The sequence below is a fragment of the Puccinia triticina genome, chromosome 5A, assembly GCF_026914185.1.
Source record: "Puccinia triticina chromosome 5A, complete sequence".
NCBI lineage: Eukaryota > Fungi > Basidiomycota > Pucciniomycetes > Pucciniales > Pucciniaceae > Puccinia > Puccinia triticina.
The window spans coordinates 4,477,168-4,498,375 of NC_070562.1; the positions used below are offsets into that span (position 1 = coordinate 4,477,168).

General features: G+C 47.5%; 5 protein-coding genes across 5 annotated transcripts; 2 read left to right on the forward strand and 3 right to left on the reverse strand.

Annotated features, from left to right (window-relative positions):
* Positions 1-5,339: 5,339 nt before the first annotated feature.
* Positions 5,340-6,875, forward strand: PtA15_5A554 (uncharacterized protein; the record flags this gene model as incomplete). The annotated part of the gene is made up of 5 exons (XM_053169328.1): positions 5,340-5,422; positions 5,563-5,668; positions 5,750-5,857; positions 5,928-6,628; positions 6,719-6,875. 5 exons carry the CDS (start codon positions 5,340-5,342, stop codon positions 6,873-6,875), a joined length of 1,155 nt encoding a protein of 384 aa, XP_053020536.1.
* Positions 6,876-8,694: 1,819 nt separating this feature from the next.
* Positions 8,695-9,465, forward strand: PtA15_5A555 (uncharacterized protein; the record flags this gene model as incomplete). The annotated part of the gene is made up of 3 exons (XM_053169329.1): positions 8,695-8,737; positions 8,817-8,886; positions 8,952-9,465. The coding sequence occupies 3 exons, from the start codon at positions 8,695-8,697 to the stop codon at positions 9,463-9,465; spliced, it is 627 nt and encodes a 208-aa protein (XP_053020537.1).
* A 1,453-nt stretch (positions 9,466-10,918) lies between these two features.
* Positions 10,919-11,842, reverse strand: PtA15_5A556 (uncharacterized protein; the record flags this gene model as incomplete). The annotated part of the gene is made up of 4 exons (XM_053169330.1): positions 10,919-11,064; positions 11,154-11,575; positions 11,642-11,678; positions 11,755-11,842. 4 exons carry the CDS (start codon positions 11,840-11,842, stop codon positions 10,919-10,921), a joined length of 693 nt encoding a protein of 230 aa, XP_053020538.1.
* A 3,482-nt stretch (positions 11,843-15,324) lies between these two features.
* On the reverse strand, positions 15,325-16,773 carry PtA15_5A557 (uncharacterized protein; the record flags this gene model as incomplete). Its single annotated transcript, XM_053169331.1, has 3 exons — positions 15,325-16,065; positions 16,144-16,209; positions 16,303-16,773. The coding sequence occupies 3 exons, from the start codon at positions 16,771-16,773 to the stop codon at positions 15,325-15,327; spliced, it is 1,278 nt and encodes a 425-aa protein (XP_053020539.1).
* Positions 16,774-17,568: 795 nt separating this feature from the next.
* On the reverse strand, positions 17,569-19,889 carry PtA15_5A558 (uncharacterized protein; the record flags this gene model as incomplete). The annotated part of the gene is made up of 6 exons (XM_053169332.1): positions 17,569-17,601; positions 17,723-18,118; positions 18,188-18,364; positions 18,437-19,055; positions 19,119-19,190; positions 19,252-19,889. 6 exons carry the CDS (start codon positions 19,887-19,889, stop codon positions 17,569-17,571), a joined length of 1,935 nt encoding a protein of 644 aa, XP_053020540.1.
* Between the last annotated feature and the right edge of the window lie 1,319 nt (positions 19,890-21,208).

Genomic DNA, 21,208 nt, shown 5'->3' on the forward strand with positions numbered 1-21,208 from the left:
ATAACGTAAAAATTATAAAAAATGACATAAGTGTTGGTGCAATAATGTATCATACCACCGTTACGGGTAACTGTAACAATAACAGCTTGAAATCTGTTACGTTACTGTTATTGGTAATTTAACTACCATGTGTTGTCTCTAGCAAAGGTATTGAAGCTGGGGCTGGAGTTTGAGGAGAAGAGGAAGGATCCAGAGGGACTCTGAGGGAAAGAGCAAAGGGGGCCAAGGAAGCCCTCAAAGAGTGCAAAAAGCTACTAGCTTGTGTGGCGGAAAAGCACTCACGCTACAAGAGGTTGTATGCTGTAGAGAACTCAGTTAAATGTGCACAGAAAGCAGATGACTTTTATGTCTGTCTAAGCCAAGGTTATGTAAGCTATTACAATGGAGGGCCAGGTTGTGGGACAGAAGGTGAACTTTGGAGATGCAATCTGGAGGGATAGAAAAGGAGTGACAGTGAAGGGAAAGGAGAGAAAGGAGAGACCAGAGAGGATGGAATTTCAACAAAAGGGGAGGTGGTTTTGATGGGTCAGGTCTGACCACCTCCTAGCTGTCAGAGAAGGGGCACGATGTCCTCAGCAGGGCCCTGATCAGGCAATTTTTTTATCATCTGGGGGTGTTTTTTGCTCCTGCCAAGTAGATACACATCTTACCAGCCCAAGCCGTCAGATATCCATGCGCCAATCCTACCTTGCTGACTGGAGAATTGAATTATTTGGGCTGCCCTTCCTGTTGGGAGGGGCAGTCCGGCGTCAGTTTGGCTCCCTTGGACAGGTCAGTCTGACTGTGACCTTGTCAGACAGCTCGGCCCTTTTGCACAAACTTCCAACTGCCTGACAACATCTCAAACAAGCCAACCCTCTCCTTGTTGCAACGGTGGGCCGCTATGCTACAGGGCAACTTAGCGCTAGCGTAGTGGCACTAACAGCGGCCCTCTTTTCCGTTAGTGTTAGTGCCTTGCTGCAGCCGCTGCGCTGCCCTACAGCGCTTTCAGCAGCAAACTGGGCCAAAAACCCGCTAAAAAGCGCTGTAGCGCAGCGTAGCGGGCGCTTGTTTGGGCCCTTTGCGCGTAGCGTTAACGCAGAGAAGGCAGAATTCCGCTAAAGCTATGCTAAAAGTTAGGGGAATTCTGCTAAGCTACGATTAGCGTAGCTGGCCCACCAAAGTTGTTGGGACTGTCTAGTGGATCCATGTGGCAAGCTGACCATGCTGACCGGTCCATTGGCACATTTGGACAGCCCTTCTTGTTGGAAAGGGCAATCTGGTGTCAAATAAGGCCAGGTCCTAATCTGACATTGGGGGCGGTTTGACGTTGGCCCCCTTTTCAAGTGGTGCCGTGACCACAGCTGGCTGTGCATCCGCATCAGGGGCTAATTTGCTGAGACCTCCTCCAGAGAGCTTTGAACTTAACAAAGTCCCTCGCTGCTGCGGGCGTGTGACTTGCAAAGCAAGCCTCCAACAGCCTTTGGCAGGAGGGACTTATACCGTACCTCCCCATCCTGGCGCACGGAGAATGGGATTTTCACCCCTCTTTTCACTTTTCCTTGTGTATCTCTGTCATTCCGCAAGAACTTGTTTTTTTTTTGCTCCAGATGAGCCCAACATGCAACACCAGGAAAAAAAAAAGTCACTTGATGGCAAGTGACATGATGCAGCTTTGGTTTCCGCTCCAGAGCTACTCAAGCGCTGCTCCAAGTCTTCTCCACCAGCACTTGTAGAGCTTGCAGGACTGCACCAGAGCACTCAATGTGGCACAGTCAGCTGATCCTAATTTTTTCCCAGGAACAGCTGATGCTCATCATAAGCTGAGCAGTAGGCATTGACTGAGCCTGGGCCAAAGCTGAGCATTGGCTGAGCCTGGGCCACAGCTGAGCATTGGATATTCCAAGCCTGAAACAAATCCAAGTGTCAGCTGGACCAAGAATATTCCAAATCTGAGCATCAGCTTAGCCAACAATGGTCCAAAGCTGAGCATCATCTTGGAAAAGGCTTGTGCAGAGCTTAGGATCAGCTGGGACAATACTGTTCCAAAGATTAACACCAGTTGGGCCAAAAATTTTCAAAAGCTGAGCATTGGCTGAGCCAATGCTGGTACAAAGCTGAGCATTGGCTGAGCCAAGGCTGTTCCAAAGCTGAGTATCAGATTTTTTGAGACTATTCAAAAGATTAATATCACCTGAGCCAAGGCTGTTCTACAGCTGAGCATCAGCTGAGCCAAGGCTGGTCCACATCTGAGCATCCGCTGAGGCAAGGCTAGTCCACAGCTGAGCATCACCTGAGCCAAGGCTGGTCCACAGCTGAGCATTGTCTTAGCCAAGGTTGGTCCACAGCTGAGCATCAGCTGAGCCAAGGCTGGTCCACAGATGAGCATAAGCTGTTCAGGAGTGGTCAGACTCAGAATCTGAGCATTGGCTGGGCCGAGATTTATCCAAAGCTGAAAATCAGCTGAGCCAATACTGGTCCAAAGCTGAGCATTGGCTGGGCCAATGATAGTCCTAATCTGAGTCTAAGCTGAGCCATGAATGGAATAAAGCTGAAAATAAGCTGGGCCAGGACTGGTTCTGATCTGGGCAACCAAGCTGAGCATGAGCTGGGCACCAAAGCTGAGCATAAGCTGGGAGCTAAAGCTGAGTATCAGCTGACCAGAAATGGGGATCAGTGGTGCCCAGCAAAAACTGAGGATCTCCTGTGGAAATTCTTAAACTGGTTGGATGGTGGGTAGATGGTGGGTATATGATGGGTAGATGGTGGGTAGATGGTGGGTAGCCTGCTGGAGCTGGAATGATGTCACTTGTCATCAAGTGACTATTTTTTTTTCCTAGTGCAAGCGCTGAGGCTTGTATTTTTTTTTCTCTATTTACGGAATCATGGCAATCCTGAAAAATTATACAACACAAAATATGTTCAAGAGTGCTACCAACTCTGTAAGCCTGAATTGCAGAGATTCATTACAACACAAGAGCACAGACCTTCAAAGTAATACATAGCTTGTTTCACATGAATCTAGTTTGAGGACCGTGCTCAGTAGTGATCAATCCAGCTAGAGCATAAGTTCCAGCAACTAAAGCCAAGTTTCTTTTGGTGCTTGAAGATTGCTCTGCTAGATCTAAACATTTGGAGCTCAGCTAGGGTGGTTGATGGGCAAGGGAAATGTTGAAAGCTTATCAGTCAATAGTACTAGATATCATGATAAGATTGAAGTGGTACGAAGCGCTGAGAAACAATGAAATAAAAGGCTTGATCAACCAACTGCACTAAATGCACAAAACTTGACAAGATTAACCGTTGACTGGAGCGGCCACATCTTGACTGATTTTGTGATCCCATCCATGCCAGCACTCAGGGTTGATTCATTTGAGGACAATGTGGCGAGCAAGGGTAGACTGGATTCTCGGCGGGGATTAGTGTTGCCGGTTTGTGAGAGTGATTGGTGTTGCCAATCGTTGAGAGTGATTGGGTGGATGAGCTTTTTGAGTGTGTATACACGGGTTTATGCGGCCGTGAAAATGAAGTGTAAGTCAAAAAAAAACATATGTATATTTCATTGAGCACAGATATCTTCTGTTACTCGACTTCAGCAAGCTCCAAAATTTTATAATACTTTGATAATTTATCTACGGACTTACTTCGCGCACTGCGGAAAACTCTTCGCGCACTGTGGGGGTCGTCGTCTCGACGTCCAGCCCCCAGTGCGCGCTTCTGCCACGGCTCTTCGTGCACTGCATTTTCCGCCAAAAAAATGGCTTGCATTTCTTGAGATATTTTTTGATGAATCAATAGAATGGCTTTTTATGATCCCCCTAAAAAATAATCAAGTCATTTAGGGGTCTCCTTGAGCCTAGAGAAAATTGTCATGAAAAAACCATATTTTAACGCGGCAGGGACCTGTAATATCGCTTCCTGTGCCCCAGTAGCCCCAAAAATTTCACAGTATCATGGTACATGTGCAAATTCATGACCTGATAATTTTCAGAATTTTCACCAGCTTTCCTGTAGCCCAAATAGGTATTGTGTTTATTATTTTGTGTATATGTATAACTTTTTTGTTACACACACCAAAGGCACAAAATTTTGAGAGCACAGAGAAATATGCTTCAAATTAATTCCCTGAAATTCCTAGCAATAGTGTGTCATTATAAAATGAGATATAAGGGGTGCGCAGCAGGCTTAGTAGGAAAATTACTGCTAACTGTATAGCTTTTTTGTTACACACCCAAACAGTCCCAAAATTTCAGAAATGTTTTCATTGTGGATATTCTCCGCGCCATAAATTTCTTGGCAATATTGTGACATGATAACATGCGATATAAGGGGTGTGCGGAGGGCTTAGTAGGAAAATGGCTGCTACATGTGTAGATTTTTTTTTACACGCTGAAACAGTCTGAAATTTTCAGGAATGTTTCAATTTTGCATATTCTCCGCGCCATAAAGCTCTTAGCAATAGTGTGTCATTAAAACATGAGATAAGTTAGCAGTCATTTTCCAACTAAGCCCGCCGCACTCCATCTCATGTTATCATGACACACTATTGCCAAGAAATTTATTGCGCAGAGAATATCCACAATGAAAACATTTCTGAAATTTTGGGACTGTTTGAGTGTGTAAAAAAAAGCTATACAGTTAGCAGTAATTTTCCTACTAAGCCTGCCGCACACCCCTTATATCTCTGGGAAAAATTCTGAAAATTATCAGGTCATTAATTTGCACATGTGCCATGATACTGTGAAATTTTTGGGGCTAATGGGGCACAGGAAGCGATATTACAGGTCCCTGCCGCGTTAAAATATGGTTTTTTCATGACAATTTTCTCTAGGCTCAAGGAGACCCCTAAATGACTTGATTATTTTTTAGGGGGATCATAAAAAGCCATTCTATTGATTCATCAAAAAATATCTCAAGAAATGCAAGCCATTTTTTTGGCGGAAAATGCAGTGCGCAAAGAGCCGTGGCAGAAGCGCGCACTGGGGGCTGGACGTCGAGACGACGACCCCCACAGTGCGCGAAGTAAGTCCGTTTATCTAACCTTGAAGAAATGGTGTAACATAACTCAGATTGTGTGCGATGAAGCGCAAGAAGCAAGGCTTTGTGCCAAGCAAATCTTTAAGGTAAAAGGTTTTGAGGGCAAGGAACTGTGAAAAAACCACCCAGCCAAACTCAAATTCTAGGCTCTGCGAAAGGGGGTGATAGCGCGCAAGTCCCTCCTGCCGAGGGCTATCGGAGGCTTGCTTCGCATGACCAGACGCCCGCAGCAGCGAGGGACTTGGGTTAAGTTCGGGGCTCGACGCGCACTTGGCTTGGTTGACCCAACGTGAAGCCAGTTGCTGAGGCCGTCAAGTCCAACCATGTCGCGGCTCACACCCCAGCACCTCTCGCTACTCCGGTCCTACCTACGCCATCTAAGCCAGTTCCCAGACCCGATTACACGGTCTGCCAACTTCACGTCCCAAACCCCACGTAAAAGAGTAATTTATCGCTGAGGCTTGAGTTGATCGAGGTCTGACAACGTGATTTTTCATTATTTCTGTCTGTTTTTACTGCGGTCGGATGGTGTTGATGGGATCTTAGGGCTTATCTCTTGAACTTACTGCATCAGCGATGTCGAAGACCTCATGGTTCAGATCCTCAAAGAGTCCAGAAACGAATCGAGAAAACTCGACATTTTATTGAAAGTGTGAGTACACACCTAGCAGGAACACCCGGCAAATGTAACTTTTCAAGGCTAATATCGCTGAGGGGTTTGTTTCGTGTTTAGGTTCGACTAAAGATAGCTGCTGCAAACTCGGGCCATGTGAACGTATACGAGACCTTGTTGAAAGAAGCGTTTGCCCGAGTTGGTGAGAGGCGGAAGGAATTCCTGCAAGTGAGCCCAATAAATTTATAAACGATTGAAAAACAGACGAGTTGATCAAGTTGTGCTTTTATTGCACCAGCCATATTTGGAATTGGTTCCAGGGATCACCAAGGAACAACTGCCATACCCCTCGTCGGAGTTCCCTACCTATTCGCCAGCCTTGGTGGCTCTACTGAGCAGCCCAGATGTATATCCCGGACGAGGGCGACCGTCGATTGAAGACCTTCAATCGATCCCCCCAGGCACGCTGATCACCAATACCTGGTCTGACCTTCCACCCGAGCTCCAATCGCCCACACCACCCAAAGCAGCACACATGGGAATGCTGCATGAGGCCAGGCAGATCAACAAACGGCGCTGGCTACGCGACCGTTGGCTGGCTGGTCTCATCGGCCCGCCTCTCGCGGTACCCCCTGAACTCGAAACCTCACTGCCTCCCAAGATCCTCGAACAATCCCGGAAAATGCTCTCCGAGTTGAAGAGCAGAGCCGCCGATGTCGGTCCGGCTGGTTCGCCTCGCTTTTCCACCGGCCTGCCAAAACCGGAACCTACTTCGGCTGAGACACCCAAAACTCTTCCTGTACCTCTTATCAGGATCCCCGCTCAGATCCCTAAATCGCATCCCCTGAGCCCGACTCCAGTGAAAGTAGAATACGATCCACTTAGTGACCTCTTACCCAAAAGACAGCAGCACCCCATTCCGGGGCCTCCGCCTTTGGACCTCTCCCGGGGCCCACGAAACCTGACCAAACGGTTCGTCAGACGTCGCTACCAGAACGTGTTGAGCCAAGTGCCCATCCTGGTCCATAGCAATCAAAAGAACAAGCAAGCAATTCAAACCAACAAAGAAACTCCGTTGATGGAAGATAGCTTCGATGGCCAATCCGTCGATCGCAATTGGATTACTCCTTCTCCCTCCTGCGATGGGGATCGTCATCCATCGTATTCGGTCAAAATGGCCGGCGATCGTCTCGGGTCGATCAACTTTCACGACATGAGCGACGAAGATTTGGACTGGATGCCTTGAAGATTCTCCAAGGCACCATCGATTTATTATCACCCTTCATCCATCTCTTCCTATTCTACTCCTTGATATGGCATCCCTGCTACAAACTAGCACTGCATGTAAAACATACCAATCGTTTTTCAATCTTTGGATGCCCCTTGACCTGCTTCCTAACCGAGCGACTCCATATCTTTTCTTACATGAGCTCTAATCTGCTCTCTTAACATCAATTTGAACACGCCTTGAGTTGTTATAGTGTAGCAAAACTCATACTCAGTCCTGAGAAACACAATTTCTCATGGTGGCTTGTTGAAAGGGGAAAGCAACAGATGTTGAAGTTCTCAGCAAAGATTTCGCGTTTGCCCAACAAAATTAAGGCGCCAGGAAAGCCAGCACCCTGTAGGTGTTGGGAAGAAACCTCTGAAACATAGCCCACCCGCAGTTTCCTCGTTATCCACAACATTCTCTTCCTCTCCAACTTTAGGATCGACGTGCCCCATTCGACCACAAGTCTCGAAGAGTTTGACTAGTTGAATATACGCCTCTTCATCGGGTGCCACTACAAAAGTACTCTGCTGATCACCGTGGAATGGCTGGCAAGTGACCACCACCTGAATACCGGGCCGACGCCAGTTATTGTGTGGGCCCTTCGTCAAAGGATCAGCCGACGGCGGGCTTTAACGGAAGGCGGGCATCGGAACTTCAGCCGACGGCGGCTTTCGCGCCCCGCTATGGCACATCAGGTCTGTCAAAGGAATTTGGCGGGGGCGGAATCTTGGGCCAACAAAAAGCTTCACGTCGGCCCTGTGTCGACCGAAGTCTGCGATGTATGAATGATGATAAGGATGTTCGCTTCACATGTTAGAGGAGGTCGGAAGCCTGCATCATGCCCCCGAGAAGGCCTGGCCGCCAAGGCCGCCAAGCGACTTGCTCAAACATTTTCGCCGTTGAGCGCGATTCTTGGCTAAGGTTTTCAACCTCTCAACCTCTGGGGTCCCCTCCAAATTGAATGGCACTTTCAGTCACTTCGATGTCCTCATCGATGAGATCCACAGGAGTGTTCACGTCCTCACGTTCCCCCATCAACACCCAGCCAAACATTCCTCGCGGTCAAGACCGATATGTACAACATTCTTTTCGGCAAAGATGTTAGGTGGTCGGTCAGCAGTGATCGAGCCTCTAGCTTCTGTGACTCACTACGCATACGAAGTTGTGCACATGAGGGGCTGCAGTTCTGACGACAGATCGCTCCCTTGAGTTTCTGCAGACGTCATAGCCACCATTTGGCTAGGGAGAACTCTAAGCTCAGGAGAACTTGTGCCTTGGATGATGGAAGATGGTAGATATCAACACCGATAACACCGGTGCCATGAATCATCACCGCCGATGGTATGTGCCTGGCTATGTAACTTCAGGTCGCCCAGATCAGGCTGGCCGTCTACACACTTTGATGATGAGCACAGTGTCACTTTCGCATGTAGAGGGAATATGGACCCTCTACTCGAATGAACACACCACACTGGGAGAGGTCTGCACCAGTAGAAAAAACGCACCCTCAAAACTGAGGTGAGCAGTATTTAATTGGACCGTGATAGTCCACTTTTGCCGGCATTCCGAGCATCCCCATCAGTTCCTGGCGCCCTTCAACAAACACCCGGATCAATTGGATCAATCATTACATCTCAAACATAAGCTTCACGTACGTAGGTTGTTGTGACCGGTCACTGGTGTGAGGATGAAGTTCACATCGAGTTTGCTGATGGCTCCCTTTCATCAACATCTTGATCCCGGTGTACAGCCTCATTTTTCGAAATAAACACCACTCACGTACTTATCTACAATGCGTTGCTCATTGGTCTTATCTTTGGCTTTGAGCCTACTAGGTACGCTCCTCACTGACGTGCAGAAATTGACCAATCATACTAATGTCAAGGACGGCCGACTTCTTGTTTCGATTTGCAGCAATCCATGGGCCAGACTCAACCACTGGATCCTGCTTGAAAGTCGGCAAAAATAAGCTCAGCATGAAACAGTGAGTTTTGGCACAGATTTATCTGATCTTCCATAACTTTTTTGACTCATACTTCTGATTGATAGGTCGAGGTCAACTCATCACAATCGCCGAAACCTTTGCGAGTGGTTACATAAGGGCGATAAGAAGGAGATCGATATTAAGGCAAAGGACCCTAAGGAGTCCTACCAGAAGAAAGACGACCCGTCGTACGGCAAGGGTAAAAAAGACGACGCCCAAAGTGACCCTTCGTACGGCAAGGAGGGCGGTCACGAGGACCCTTCAAAGCAGGAAAACGGAGGGGGCTCTGGAAAATGGAATGGCGACGCAGACCCTGGAAAGGAAGCGAAGGCCGGCGATTCCAAAGGTGACCCTTCTTACGGTAAGACTGGCGATCAGGAGGACCCTGGGAAGGACGAGGACGAGGGGGACTCGGAAAGTGGCAATGGCGACGAAGACCCTGCGAAGGGGGAGGAGGAGGACGATCCTTGGGGACAAGGCGAAAGCGATCCTGACGGAAAAGCTGGCAAAGGCAGCGGTGTCGGAGCTAGCGACCCGGGTTCCTCTGGCTCCTCCGGCAGCGATGGATACACTAAGTAGAGTCGACACGAAATTGCCATGAAATCTCTGTTCCCTTATGCGACTGCCTATCAAAGTCTTACCGCCTCCCCCGTTAGATCCACTATACAAGGAATACATTTCTTCTCCAATGTCACATTTTGGGCCCTTGTCTATATCCTGACCCATCCGATCTTGGCAAGGATTGAGAACCTAATTGCTGAAAGATTTGGAACAACTAAAAGATATTCCTTTGTCTTAATGATCTTGTATGTACATTTACAATGATAGATTTGGGACAAAGAGCTGAAGAATCTTTACCTAAAAGCAGCACAGTTGGGTGCTTGGCTTAGTTTAAGTTTCTTCTTGGAGTTGCCTGTCTTACAGCTGGTGCGGCGACGGTCGCTATGCAAGGCTAGCTTGGGCGTTGCTGTGAAGAATGCCTACGTTAGCTAGAGTCTCCGCTGGCGTTGTTCTGGTCTGTTCTTTTCAAGCTCACCAATGGTGGGGCTAGCTAACTGAACAGCTTGGTCTTATTCAGCCTATGCGGATGAGCTAAGCTGGTGTCTGCTTATCGAACAGAGTTCGGTTCAGTCAGCTGTCTGTTCTATTTCTGTCAATCCTCGAGGAGGAGATTCTGCTCACCTTGCGCGGTGGTTGATGAGATCCTATGGAGGATGGACTCTTGGCTCTGGGTACCGATTCGGTCTGCAAGGGTTCTACGAGTGTAAAGTTGATTAGCTAGTAATTCAAACTTTAACTCTCTCTAGGTACGTACTTGGACGCTTGGTCTGATCTTGTTTTTCCCGTTACGGTTCCCGGTGTAGTTGCCGTATCTGCAAGTGATCGAGCGGAGCTCGTCAGCTAGAGATTGGGTTAGGGTTCTTGTCTGCAGAGGGGCTTACCTCTTTTTGCAGCTGGGGCTAATTCTGGTTCTGTCCGCGCTAGCTTCCTCAAGGGTTGCTGCGGGTGGTCTGGGTTTTGCTGGAGCCGCGCGAGCTTCCCGGAGGATAGCTGCGGGCCTGATTCCGTATTCTCACAATTGCCTGTGCAGTGTTAGGTAACCAGCAAGCGCCCGATTAGGTCTCTCTATCGTGCCGTATTGAGTCTGACTGAACCTCTGACATCGCAATGCGAGTCCTCAGAGAATGAGCAATAGGGCGCTTCGCGCCCTTGACCCTGTTAGTTGTTGTTTGGATGTAAATCGCGAAATGACCGTGCTCTTTCTTGACACAAGCAATTGTTTCCATGAGTCTTCCCAACTGAGTGGCATATATTCACATTCATTAAGTACAATTTCATAGGCCTGCGTTAAGACGAGCCAGTCCACCTGGCATATTTGCCAGATAAAGCATGGGATTGGAATTGAGTAGGCTATGTTGGCCATACATCCAATTGGTTCGGTTTTTGCGATGCACAGTCATTGTGTATCCGGTGAGGCGACCGCCGACACAAGGACTACTAATTCAAGTTCAAAGAAAATGCGGCGATTTGCCTAGTCGGCTGGGACTGGAATATAATTACACGAATTCTTCCAGCCGCGGTGCAGCTCCCATTCTCTGATCATTGACTGGTTAGCATCAGCCGCCTTAGCCAGTTTTGTGAGTTGGACCGATTTCTCATAATCTCGGTTTGTGAATTCTAAGAGTTCAACACGATGCATGGGGAGCAATTTGCATGTGAGTGATGACAAAAGATGCGGCTGGACATGGATAGCAGAGCTGACTGACCAAATATTACCATAAACCGAAGGGTTCGGCTTGGATCAGTGTATGATGGCTGAAGGCGACCGACAACGGATGAGTCGATGATTTCGCCGGCCTGAGTGCTCCTCCAGCCATCTAATGATTCCATTTCCAGAATCAATGGGCAAGATGGCTCGGCCAGCTCTACGGTGAGGAGGTGAGAATGATATGGATGGTGATGATCGGAAGAAGGCCTTTGTGCGACTTGGGTGCAGCGGTAAGTTCGTCGATCGATCGTGCCGATCCGGCTGAAAAGCTCGGCCTCTCTCGCCGAGCGGTTCGTACGCAGACCCTGGTACCTCGGCTGACGGAACAGTCCAAGAGAGCTGACCCGATAAATCGCAGCAAAGCTTGGATTCTGACCATCGATTGCCTCGTAGCGGGCACCCGTCTGGAACTCGGGAAATCTAGGGATGAAGTCCATTTCTGCTCAACCATAGCTTGATCAAAAACCTGTGTCTGGTATCTCGAACCTCATCCTTAATGGCACATGCTCTTCATCGTACCACTCTTGATTCAATCAAGATGAAGATATCAGTCCAATGAGGAGCTTGGGAATTTGAACGTTAGGGACCAATAAACTTGCCGTTAAACTCCTTCAATTCGACGGCCTCTCCCGGTTCTGAGAACACCACCAGGATCGCTTCGTGGTCTGTTTCATCCTCAGGCATCATCTCTGCTTCGGACTGATTTCAGTGGAACGGGCTGGTCGAACTGGTCGAATGCCTGGACGTGGGAAGTAGCAAGCACCAGAAACGAGCAATCCACGCAAAACGTATATCTTGACATGTGTTATGGTAGACGATTCTCGCGCATATGCAGACAATATTGGACCAAACAAAAAGCTCATAGATGTGGCCACATCTTCTTGAACATCCTGTCATCGGGCGGGGAGTAGGGACAGGACCCTGGAAAACCCCTATAGAGGTGGGTAACCAAAAATCCAAGATTTGGCCGAAATTCATACATTTTCACAAGGCATTCATACTGGTTTCGTGCGCAGCCTCAGGGCTCTGCCCAAAAATCCATACAAATTTGGTGCGTACCCCTTTTTTTTGGCCCAGAAACCCCACAGCTAGCCTTGTTGCGCAGTCAGCTTGCCGTTCTTTTCACTGCATAGCATTTTATAGGCAGCTGTAGCATTTGAAGTCAAACAAAATGAAAAAACAAATAGATTAAAAACCACAAAAGATCAATTGTGACTGTTTTACTTGGGAGCTCGTCCGCATTCCAAGAGGGGTGACCACGTGCTTTCTTCAAGTGCTCAAGCACAACTTCAATGCCAAACTTTCCACACCTGAGATTTTATTTGCAGTTTTCAACACCAAAGACCACATCCATGCTTTTACTCACAACATACCACATTCCCTCATCTTCTTCATCTTCAGGGATTATTGGAGGAGAGCTAAACTGCCAAAAGATTAAGTCATTTTGTGTTCCACAAGGTATCTGTGAATCTGATAGAGAGATTGAGAAGAATTTGTCAAACAGATCTGGAATAATGTATTGACCAACATTTTTACAAAGATGAATTAAACTTAGATGAGCTCTGATTTGCTCTGATGAGCCCGGACATGTTTCTACCTTTTTGAGAATTAGCTTGAATTTCTGTGTATTCAAGTAGAATCTAGATTAAACAGGATTAAGCCGGTTACGAGTTGTGGGCTCTCAAACCCCCGAGAACCCCTCCTGCTTGCCGGCGGGCAGTTGAAAAAAACAAATTAGGACAGTTCATGTAGGGCCGAAATCAGCAAGACCAAAATAAAGTTTATCCCACAGTCCCAGCCAATTTGGCTAAGAAGGCTTGCTGATTAATTATAACATCAGCAGGGTTAAAAAATCCCTACGTGAACCGTCCTATTGTTGGCTGGCCTTGGCTTGCTGCCAAGGGGGGGGGGGGGGGGGGGTACTGGGGTGCTTTTCTGCTCAACCCTGAACTTTCATACAATCTTCATTACCAACCCCCCAACCCCATGAGAAAAAAAGTACATCTTCCGTGCGTACCCTCATGCCAAAAAAAGGCCATTCATACATACTGTGTTTTGAATAATGCTTGGATTTTTTGAAATTTTTCCGGTTTCGTTATGCACTTCACTTTGATTTAACCTTCACACCAAACTTTAGCCAAACCTTCCATTCAAGGTTTATTAAGCACTACTCGCAGCAACAAGCACACCTAACTTTAATCAAAACTTGGATTATTGTTTTTGAAGCACATGCAGCTGGCATGTGCTTGTCAATTGCTGCGAAGAGCAGCAGTAATCTTGAGGATCCAGAAAGTAGTGTGCTGACCGGTTTCCTACCTCAAGCTCTCCCAGCCTCACTATCACCAATCGCCACCCTGCCCGTTGTGCCTCCAGCCCACATCACCAACCCCCCATCCTCACCCAGTTTCGCGCACACAACCTCGCCCAGTCAGGTTCTCCCAAACACCCCAGGCCCAATCGTGATTTTTCCCCTAAAATTTTGCTATCATGGTTTACCGCCCCTACTCTCCGGCAACAAAAGTAGCAGTCGCCCGCATGCTCAACCAAGGTTACCCGAAAGAAGAAATCCGAAAAGCACTTGGCGAATCCATTTCCGATCAATCTTTTACCCGATGGCTGTCTCTTTACAATTCTACTCAGCGGGTTGTTCGAGATTCAAACAAATACAAGCAACGGGGCGCTCCATTGCTCCTCACTGCCGAAGACCGTGCTTTCATGCTGGAGCTAGTTTGTACCGAACCTGGACTCTTCTTGGACGAGATACGAGAACGTGTGTATGACGATTGCGGTAAACTGCTAAGTGTTAGTGCAATCCACCTCAACCTCATCAATAAAATGGAGGTCACCTTGAAGAAAGCGAATACGGTGAACATCAAGAAATCCCTTGCAGCCAAGTTTGCCTGGGTTGAAAAAATGGCATTGGTCCCCGCAGAATACCTTGTATTCACTGGTGAGTCTCCCGCCCCGATTCCAAGCCTGATGTTGTGTTGTTTAGAACAATGAATGTCTCACATGTTTCCGCCAGTAGACGAATCAGGTATCTGTTCCCGAGATCTTCTCCGAACGTTCTCCCGATCTATACGAGGCACGGAAGCCAATCGAACTATCGTAGAGCAGAACGCATACCGATATAGCCTCATCCCTGCTATCAGCTATTACGGCGTGCTGGCCACGAGCATAATGGAGGATACTGTCAAGGGGAAGCATTTCAAACACTTTTTGAAACATCGCTTAGGAAGTCTTGAAGCTTTGGCTGGGTCCGACTTAGTTTAACTGAAATTGACTGGACTAATTCATATTTCATTAGCTCCCACGTATGAACCCCTATCCAGGGATAAACTCCATCCTGGTGATGGATAACGCAAAGATCCATCACACTCGGAAAGCGGCCCGATTGTGCCGCGACGCAGGAATTCATGTGGTATACCTTCCCCCTTACTGCCCGGAGCTCAATCCAATCGAGCTCGCCTTTTCTCAAATCAAATCTCACCTCCGCCGAACTCAGGGACTGGTCCGCTCTGACGATCCAATGTGGGCCATTCACCGCGTTATTCACCGTATCGTAACTCCGGCCTTATGCCGTAGTCTATTTAGCCATTGCAATTTTTTATGTCCTGAAGCTGACTGGCCTGTAGTGCTCCCTGCCGAGGATTGATTCCTGGCTACTATCCTCAACTTCATTTACATTTGCTTGGCTTGCTTATTCCTCCACCTCATATATATTTGTTGATAACCAAAACGTAACCAAACAAGATTGAGTTGTGCATGATAAATAGACCAGCGTAGCCGGTTAACAATTTCACTCACAGTGGAGTTTGAGAGAAAATCTGTTTTTAAGAAATGAACTTGAACGATGTCATTGCAGGGCAGCAAACAAATAAGAACAGTGCAGCGCCGGAACATCCGCAAGGCCAAATGAGACAGAGACACTTCGTGTAAGAGCCTCTGATCTCATAAATACACATCACACACAAACCACACACCGCCACACCAAAATGAGACCAAGAGAGAGAGACCCTTGGGGAGGGGAGCCTCAGATCACATATCAAACACAGACAACACGGGCACACAGACAACACGGACACGCAGACAAAGGAAGTACAGCCACATCGGTAGACAGGCAACAAGCAGATAACCACAGACAAACACACACAGACCGGAGCACAGGATTACTTTTTGGAGTGTTCCTTCGGAGTTGAGTGGTTTGCCATCATGAGTTGCATTTCCACAACTCCCGCGATCAGCAGTCGGCTAGTCCCCAAAGAGAATCCTAACTCGGTGAGTTCATCTTCCGAGGATTTGCGGAAGAAAGACCAGTGTACTATTCCGTGGATCTTCATGAGCGCACGCGTCAACAAATCGTTCTTTTCAATGAGCGCAACATTCAGGTAAGTCTCCAGGTGATCAAGGTCCTTCGGCGAAGCCAATTTCGAGGTTGATGGGGTTGATGCGGACCCGTTGCTGACTTCACCGTCATTGATGATTCCCTTCGGATGCTCCCGGAGGTATTGGTGTAATTGGGACACCCCGTCGCTAAGCAGACGGCTGGTTCCCAATGGGAAGCCCATCTTCAACAGCTCGCCTTTGCTCGAAGTTTGAAAGAAAGTCCAATGGATGATACCGTTGACAATCAGTCGCGCACAAGTTACCTCGTCTGTGTCCGGCAAGTGTGCCACTTTCAGATAAAAAGGCATGTCGACATAGTGTGCCGGAGCTGATGCCGGGGATTTTGGGTTTAGTCGTAATAATTTAGGGGTGATGGCACTGTAGAGGCCGGTGATCGGGTCTAAGACTTGAATGCCGTCGAAGGGCTCCTCTTGGCAAGCCGACGTCATTCCATCACGGCCCCCGCCCAAGGCGATCCGGCTCCTCTTGCATGGGATCTTGGGCAAGCTATACTTCCTGGTGTCCTAGATAGAAAACAATGCATGTTGGCACTCACTCGAGAAGAAGAGCACAAGACCTCAAGACAAGGAGAAATGACTTACCACCGATCCCTCCGAGGGGTCAAGGGGGCCCAACTGTTTTATCAAAATGTGTTCAGCATGTAATGCCTAATGAAAGATATAGCGTGAGGAGAATAGATGAATAGATTGATTCAGTTATTGGAGAAAAGAATGTGCATACATGGATGGAGTCTTACTTACATGCACTGGCTCTTCCATAATGGCGCGGATTTCAACCCTGCTGGGGTATGCATCATAAGCTTGCATTGCAAAGTCCTCGAAGGCAAGCTGGCCTTCAATCCGAGTTTGAATGCCATACTTTGAGTCGTTTTCGATCTTCCCGTACCAAGATAGCTTGTTGGTCTCGTTGACGCTTTGAAAATAATCAACCAAGAAGGGCTTTCCAGGAACTATCTGCTTGATGTATTCGGATTGGAAGTGTTTCCAAGTCATAGATTGAATGTTGACCATCCAGGATTCATTGACGTTGGTGTCAGGCGATATCTTTCTCCATTCCCCAGGCTCAGGGGGATCAGGGCGGACGCGCACTTGAACGAATAAGCAGTAGTCAAGGTGAACTGGTGCGACTCGAGGAGGACGCAACAAGACGTCTTTGGGCACAGTCTCAGGACTGTGCACTGGCCCAGGTGCGTGATCAACTTCCTCGTCCATAGAATTGACAAGAAATCACAGGAAAATATACAAGGCCTTTAACTCAAGAAGATTCTGATTTGAAGAGAAGGGAAGTGGAGTAGCCGAGTGATTTAGGGAGGGGGAGTGGCCAAGTGAAGGGCAGACTAGGTGGAGTCTCTCCCTCTTATAGAGCTGGTAGGTAGTTTGTATCATCAATTCGGCAAAGATGTGTGAATTTGAAAAGCATAATATTATGATTCAAATGTTTTTCGTCACCAGTCCTGTCGGCGGTGAATCCGAGGATATCAAGAAACCCAGCATCATTGCTCTTGGGATTCAAATAGCAGGTTAGTTCTGTCGGCGGTGAAACCGAGGCTCTTGGGAATCAAATAGCAGGTTCTTTCAAGGCTTCCCAGCCAAATGTCAAGCATAATCTTATGACATCTAATTATCTGAGGTGCTGTCTGCACTCACGGCCACTAATGCTCACATCAGGATATGACCACTGGCATATGACCACTGGCACGAACAACCAAGGTAGAAGTTGCAATTAAAAGATTATGCAGGTAATGATGCGGTTGAGGATTTAGAGTGGGTGCACACCAAAATCCAAATAATAATAAATGAATTGCCCTCGAGGCGGGGAATGCATTATCAACATATGAAATGAAACAAATTTCAGGGCCCTTGGGGGCGGAGAATAACAAGACAAACCCATTCAGAGGGCTTAAGAAAGACATTCAAGGAGCATACGAAACAGCAGGTTTTTTTTTATGGTTTTGTTAACTATATGGATCTTCAGGGCTTTTTGGGGTTAAATCTTTTGTTGGTGGATTAATGACTGATTTTGATAGGAATTTTACTAGACTAAAATACAAGTGAATCACAACATGCAGAACATAAGTACCAACTGGAGAGCAGAGATTAATTACGATATGTGTAACTTATACCGTTGGACACTGCAACGTAGCTTGGCTATTGTGCCCACCTTGATCCCCATGTCCGTTAGTTTTTCCACAGACACATCCTTTTGCTTGAAGAGCTTGTAGTGATCAATCCCGTTTTCGAGTAGAATTTGTAAAGTCATCTCCTTGTCAGTTCGAACCCCTGCAAAATCTAGATAATCTGACATTGCATGCGGAAGTCCCCCAATCGGCTCGTTGATCCCAGACAATACTGGCGAGGGATCCCGCACAGGAGGTGCAAGAGAGGCTTGCGCAGCCACATGTGCTTGCGTGATTGCGGATGCAATTGCAGCCAATTGTCCTGGGTCAATTGATGCAACAGCCCCAGTATATCCTTTGCGAGGGGAAGGCAAGCTGCGTGATTCATACTTCATGGACGATGGAGGCGAATCAATTGTCACACCTGGGGTACGCTTAAGCTACACGGAGTATTGATGTTAAACTAGACATCAATCTGATACCGGGAGATAAATATAAATTGAACCCACCAATGCCTTGGCCCAAATGTCCACGTGTGCGTTAGAAAGAACTATGTATTTTTCCGGGTCCGCTGGGTGGGGATAGGAGGGGAGCAACGTATTGTAGTGTGGGTTAATTGAGTATTTGTTGTAGATCTGATCCATATAGATTTCCAGGTCCTCGTATTCGTTGGTGGAAGAATTATCCTGAAGTATCAGAACACATCAGTCACATCAGATTGGTCATTTCTGAGCTCACAGTTCAAAAATATAACATACCTCTTCCGTATCCAAGTCCGACCCACGCGCGCGCCGTTGAGAATCAGATAAAGATAAACCGGATTGGCGAGCTTTCCTCTTCAGGACATGCTTAGTCAACAGGTCATTTTTGCGAGCTTGTTTCGCCATGTCTTCTGGATTCTCCATCGTGAGTAGGATGCCGCCTTTCTGTCGCCGGCTCATCACAATTTCCCTCATCCAATCTTGAAAAGTAGATTCATCGGCCATTCCTTTGGGTTCAGATTTCGACCACTCCTCGTTGCGGAGTATGTAGGCGCTCCATGTGATTGTAGGGGGGTTGGAATTAGTGCCGTCGTCAATCTTCAGTCCCATATTTTTATATTTGACGGAGCAAGCTTCTTTGACAATTTTTCGGAAGTATTCCCAAGAGGTTTGGTTTGGATTAAACTTAATTGAGCAGCCCTTTGGCTGTCGGTAACAAACATAGCGGTCTTTATTATTCGGCTTCTTATCTGGGCAGTATATTGTAAAGTATATGGCGCAGGTGAATACCAAGGGGGTGCACAGGACAGGACGACTGCGGGTTTTTGCAATGGGAGGAGGAGCCGGTGACGATTTGCGCGAGGCCGGGCCCGGTTGGTTGGATGAACGAGTGAAACTGTTTGGTTTGGTCTCTTCAGTTATTTTGGTTGAAGTACGTGAGAAAATTCGAATGGCTTACCGGATTGACTCAACCGAGTCAGGAAGGGGTGATGAACCATTTGAGAGGTGCCGGCCCGGCGCAGGAGTGATTCTGGCAAGTTCAGGTGGGTCAGTAAGCTCAAACAACATGGGAAAGGATAGTAGCTGCTGACCTGAATGGATCGGTTGAATCTGTTAAGGAAGTTGAAGCGCGCGAGAAGAGTCGGGGGGGCGCAGGAGCATAACTGAGGGAATCGGACAATTCTGGGGAATGTGCTGCACGCGTGAGATTTTGCGAGTATGTTGGATGTATGATGTTCTCGTCCAAGTCGATGGGGCCTGTTGAACCGCGCAAGATTGAGTGATAGGGTGCAGGGGACCTGCGGGAATCGGACCATTCTGGGGAATGTGCTGCACGGGTGAGATTTGGCGAGTATATTGGATTTATGATGTTCTTGTCCAAGTCGATGGGGCCTGTTGAGCCGCGCAATATTGATTGAGAGGGTGCAGGGGACCACCTGACCAAATCTGGGAATTCGGTGGGAGCGCGCAAAAAATGTGGGTCAGGGGCAGCAGCAAATCTAAATGAGTCCGAAACAAGGGGCGACCGTTGGGAGGGAGCAGGAGGCCGGTTGATGTGTGGGGACAGGCTATGGTCTCCATCGTAGGCGTGCTGGCTAGCTGGGGAGGGAAAAGAATATGTGGCAATGGGATGTGAACGGTTGGAACGAGGATAATTGTTTGCGTTGTACTGGTTTGGAGGCATGTAACGGTTTTGCAAGCTGTAATCTGGATTGTAATTGGAGCTCATTTTCAGTATTGGTAATTATTGGGTCAGTCGAAAATGGAGAATGATTTGAGACGGGGGTAGGGGAATGGGACAGGTGGGAGGGAAAAAAATCAGGCAAACGGCAGGCTTACCGGTTAGTCTGGCCTGCAGCCCCAAACAAGCACGATTGGGATGTTTCGTGGGCAGAAGTGATATGACTTGCGCAGTATCTTGTGTGATGGAGCTTAAATGAGTTGACACTTCACTTGGAGTGGGGTGTCACATTGTAACATATTAGCTTTGCGCAGCTGGTGCTCAAATGTTATAGTTATGCGACCAACAAAACCGGAAAAAATGAGAATGGATCCAAGCATTATTCAAAACACAATATTGTGTTTTCCGAATAGCTTGGAACGAGATGGTTTTTTATTTTTTATTGGAGGACTTCCTGTCGATCTGGAAAGTCAGATCTGAGCCACCAGATATCAAATTTCGCAGGGAAATCTGGGTCCCCGAAGATCCCTGAAGTGATCCAGAGTTCCAGATTCGAGATTTCCCTGCGAAATCTGAAATTCCAGATCTGTTCAAAAGTGACGGGAAGTCCTCCATTTTATGCATTTATTTCAAGTGGCCAGATTAACTTCTGGCTGAAGTATCCCACCACCCTCACATCCCTTACAGCTTGTGTAACGGGTCCGGTTCTTGGTCGGCCCCTCCGTTGGGGGCGGAGGGCAGTGTCCGTTCGCATTGGTAACGGGTGGGCTAGGTCAACAATGAGCTCCGGTTCAGAATCTGAACTCGGTTTTTACTGAACCCTGCTTCAAGATCATCTTCCAGAGGATGATGGCTTTGAGTTCTGGGCTGCGTCTGACACCTGTCAACTCAAAACTTGGACTGGATATGAAAAATATGCAATCTTCATGGATCCACCAAAAAAAAAAAAAGAAAGAAAGGTTCCAAGCTTTACGGAAAAGACAATATTCGGTGAGTACCCTTTTTGGTTTTGGCCAAAAAATTCATATATTTTGGTTACCCACCTCTATAGGGGGTTTCCAGGGTCCTGTCGGGACCTTTCTGTATATCCAGGCTTTATCAACGGCCGACCTTAACGAGTTGGAAAATTCAACAAAACGACCTGCTTGGGCGGATTCACGGTCTTTCAGCCTCACCAGCTTGCCAGGCGACATGCAGAAATCTGTGATAAAAAACTGCCATTGACGAGTTCGGCAAGTTACTGGCCACCGTGTGAGAATATACGGGCAGTTGAACTTATGATGGTCTAACACGCACGTTATAAGTGAAAAAAACTATAGCGAGTCAAGTTCTAGATTTTATGATGAATAAAGAAATACCAGCTTCGA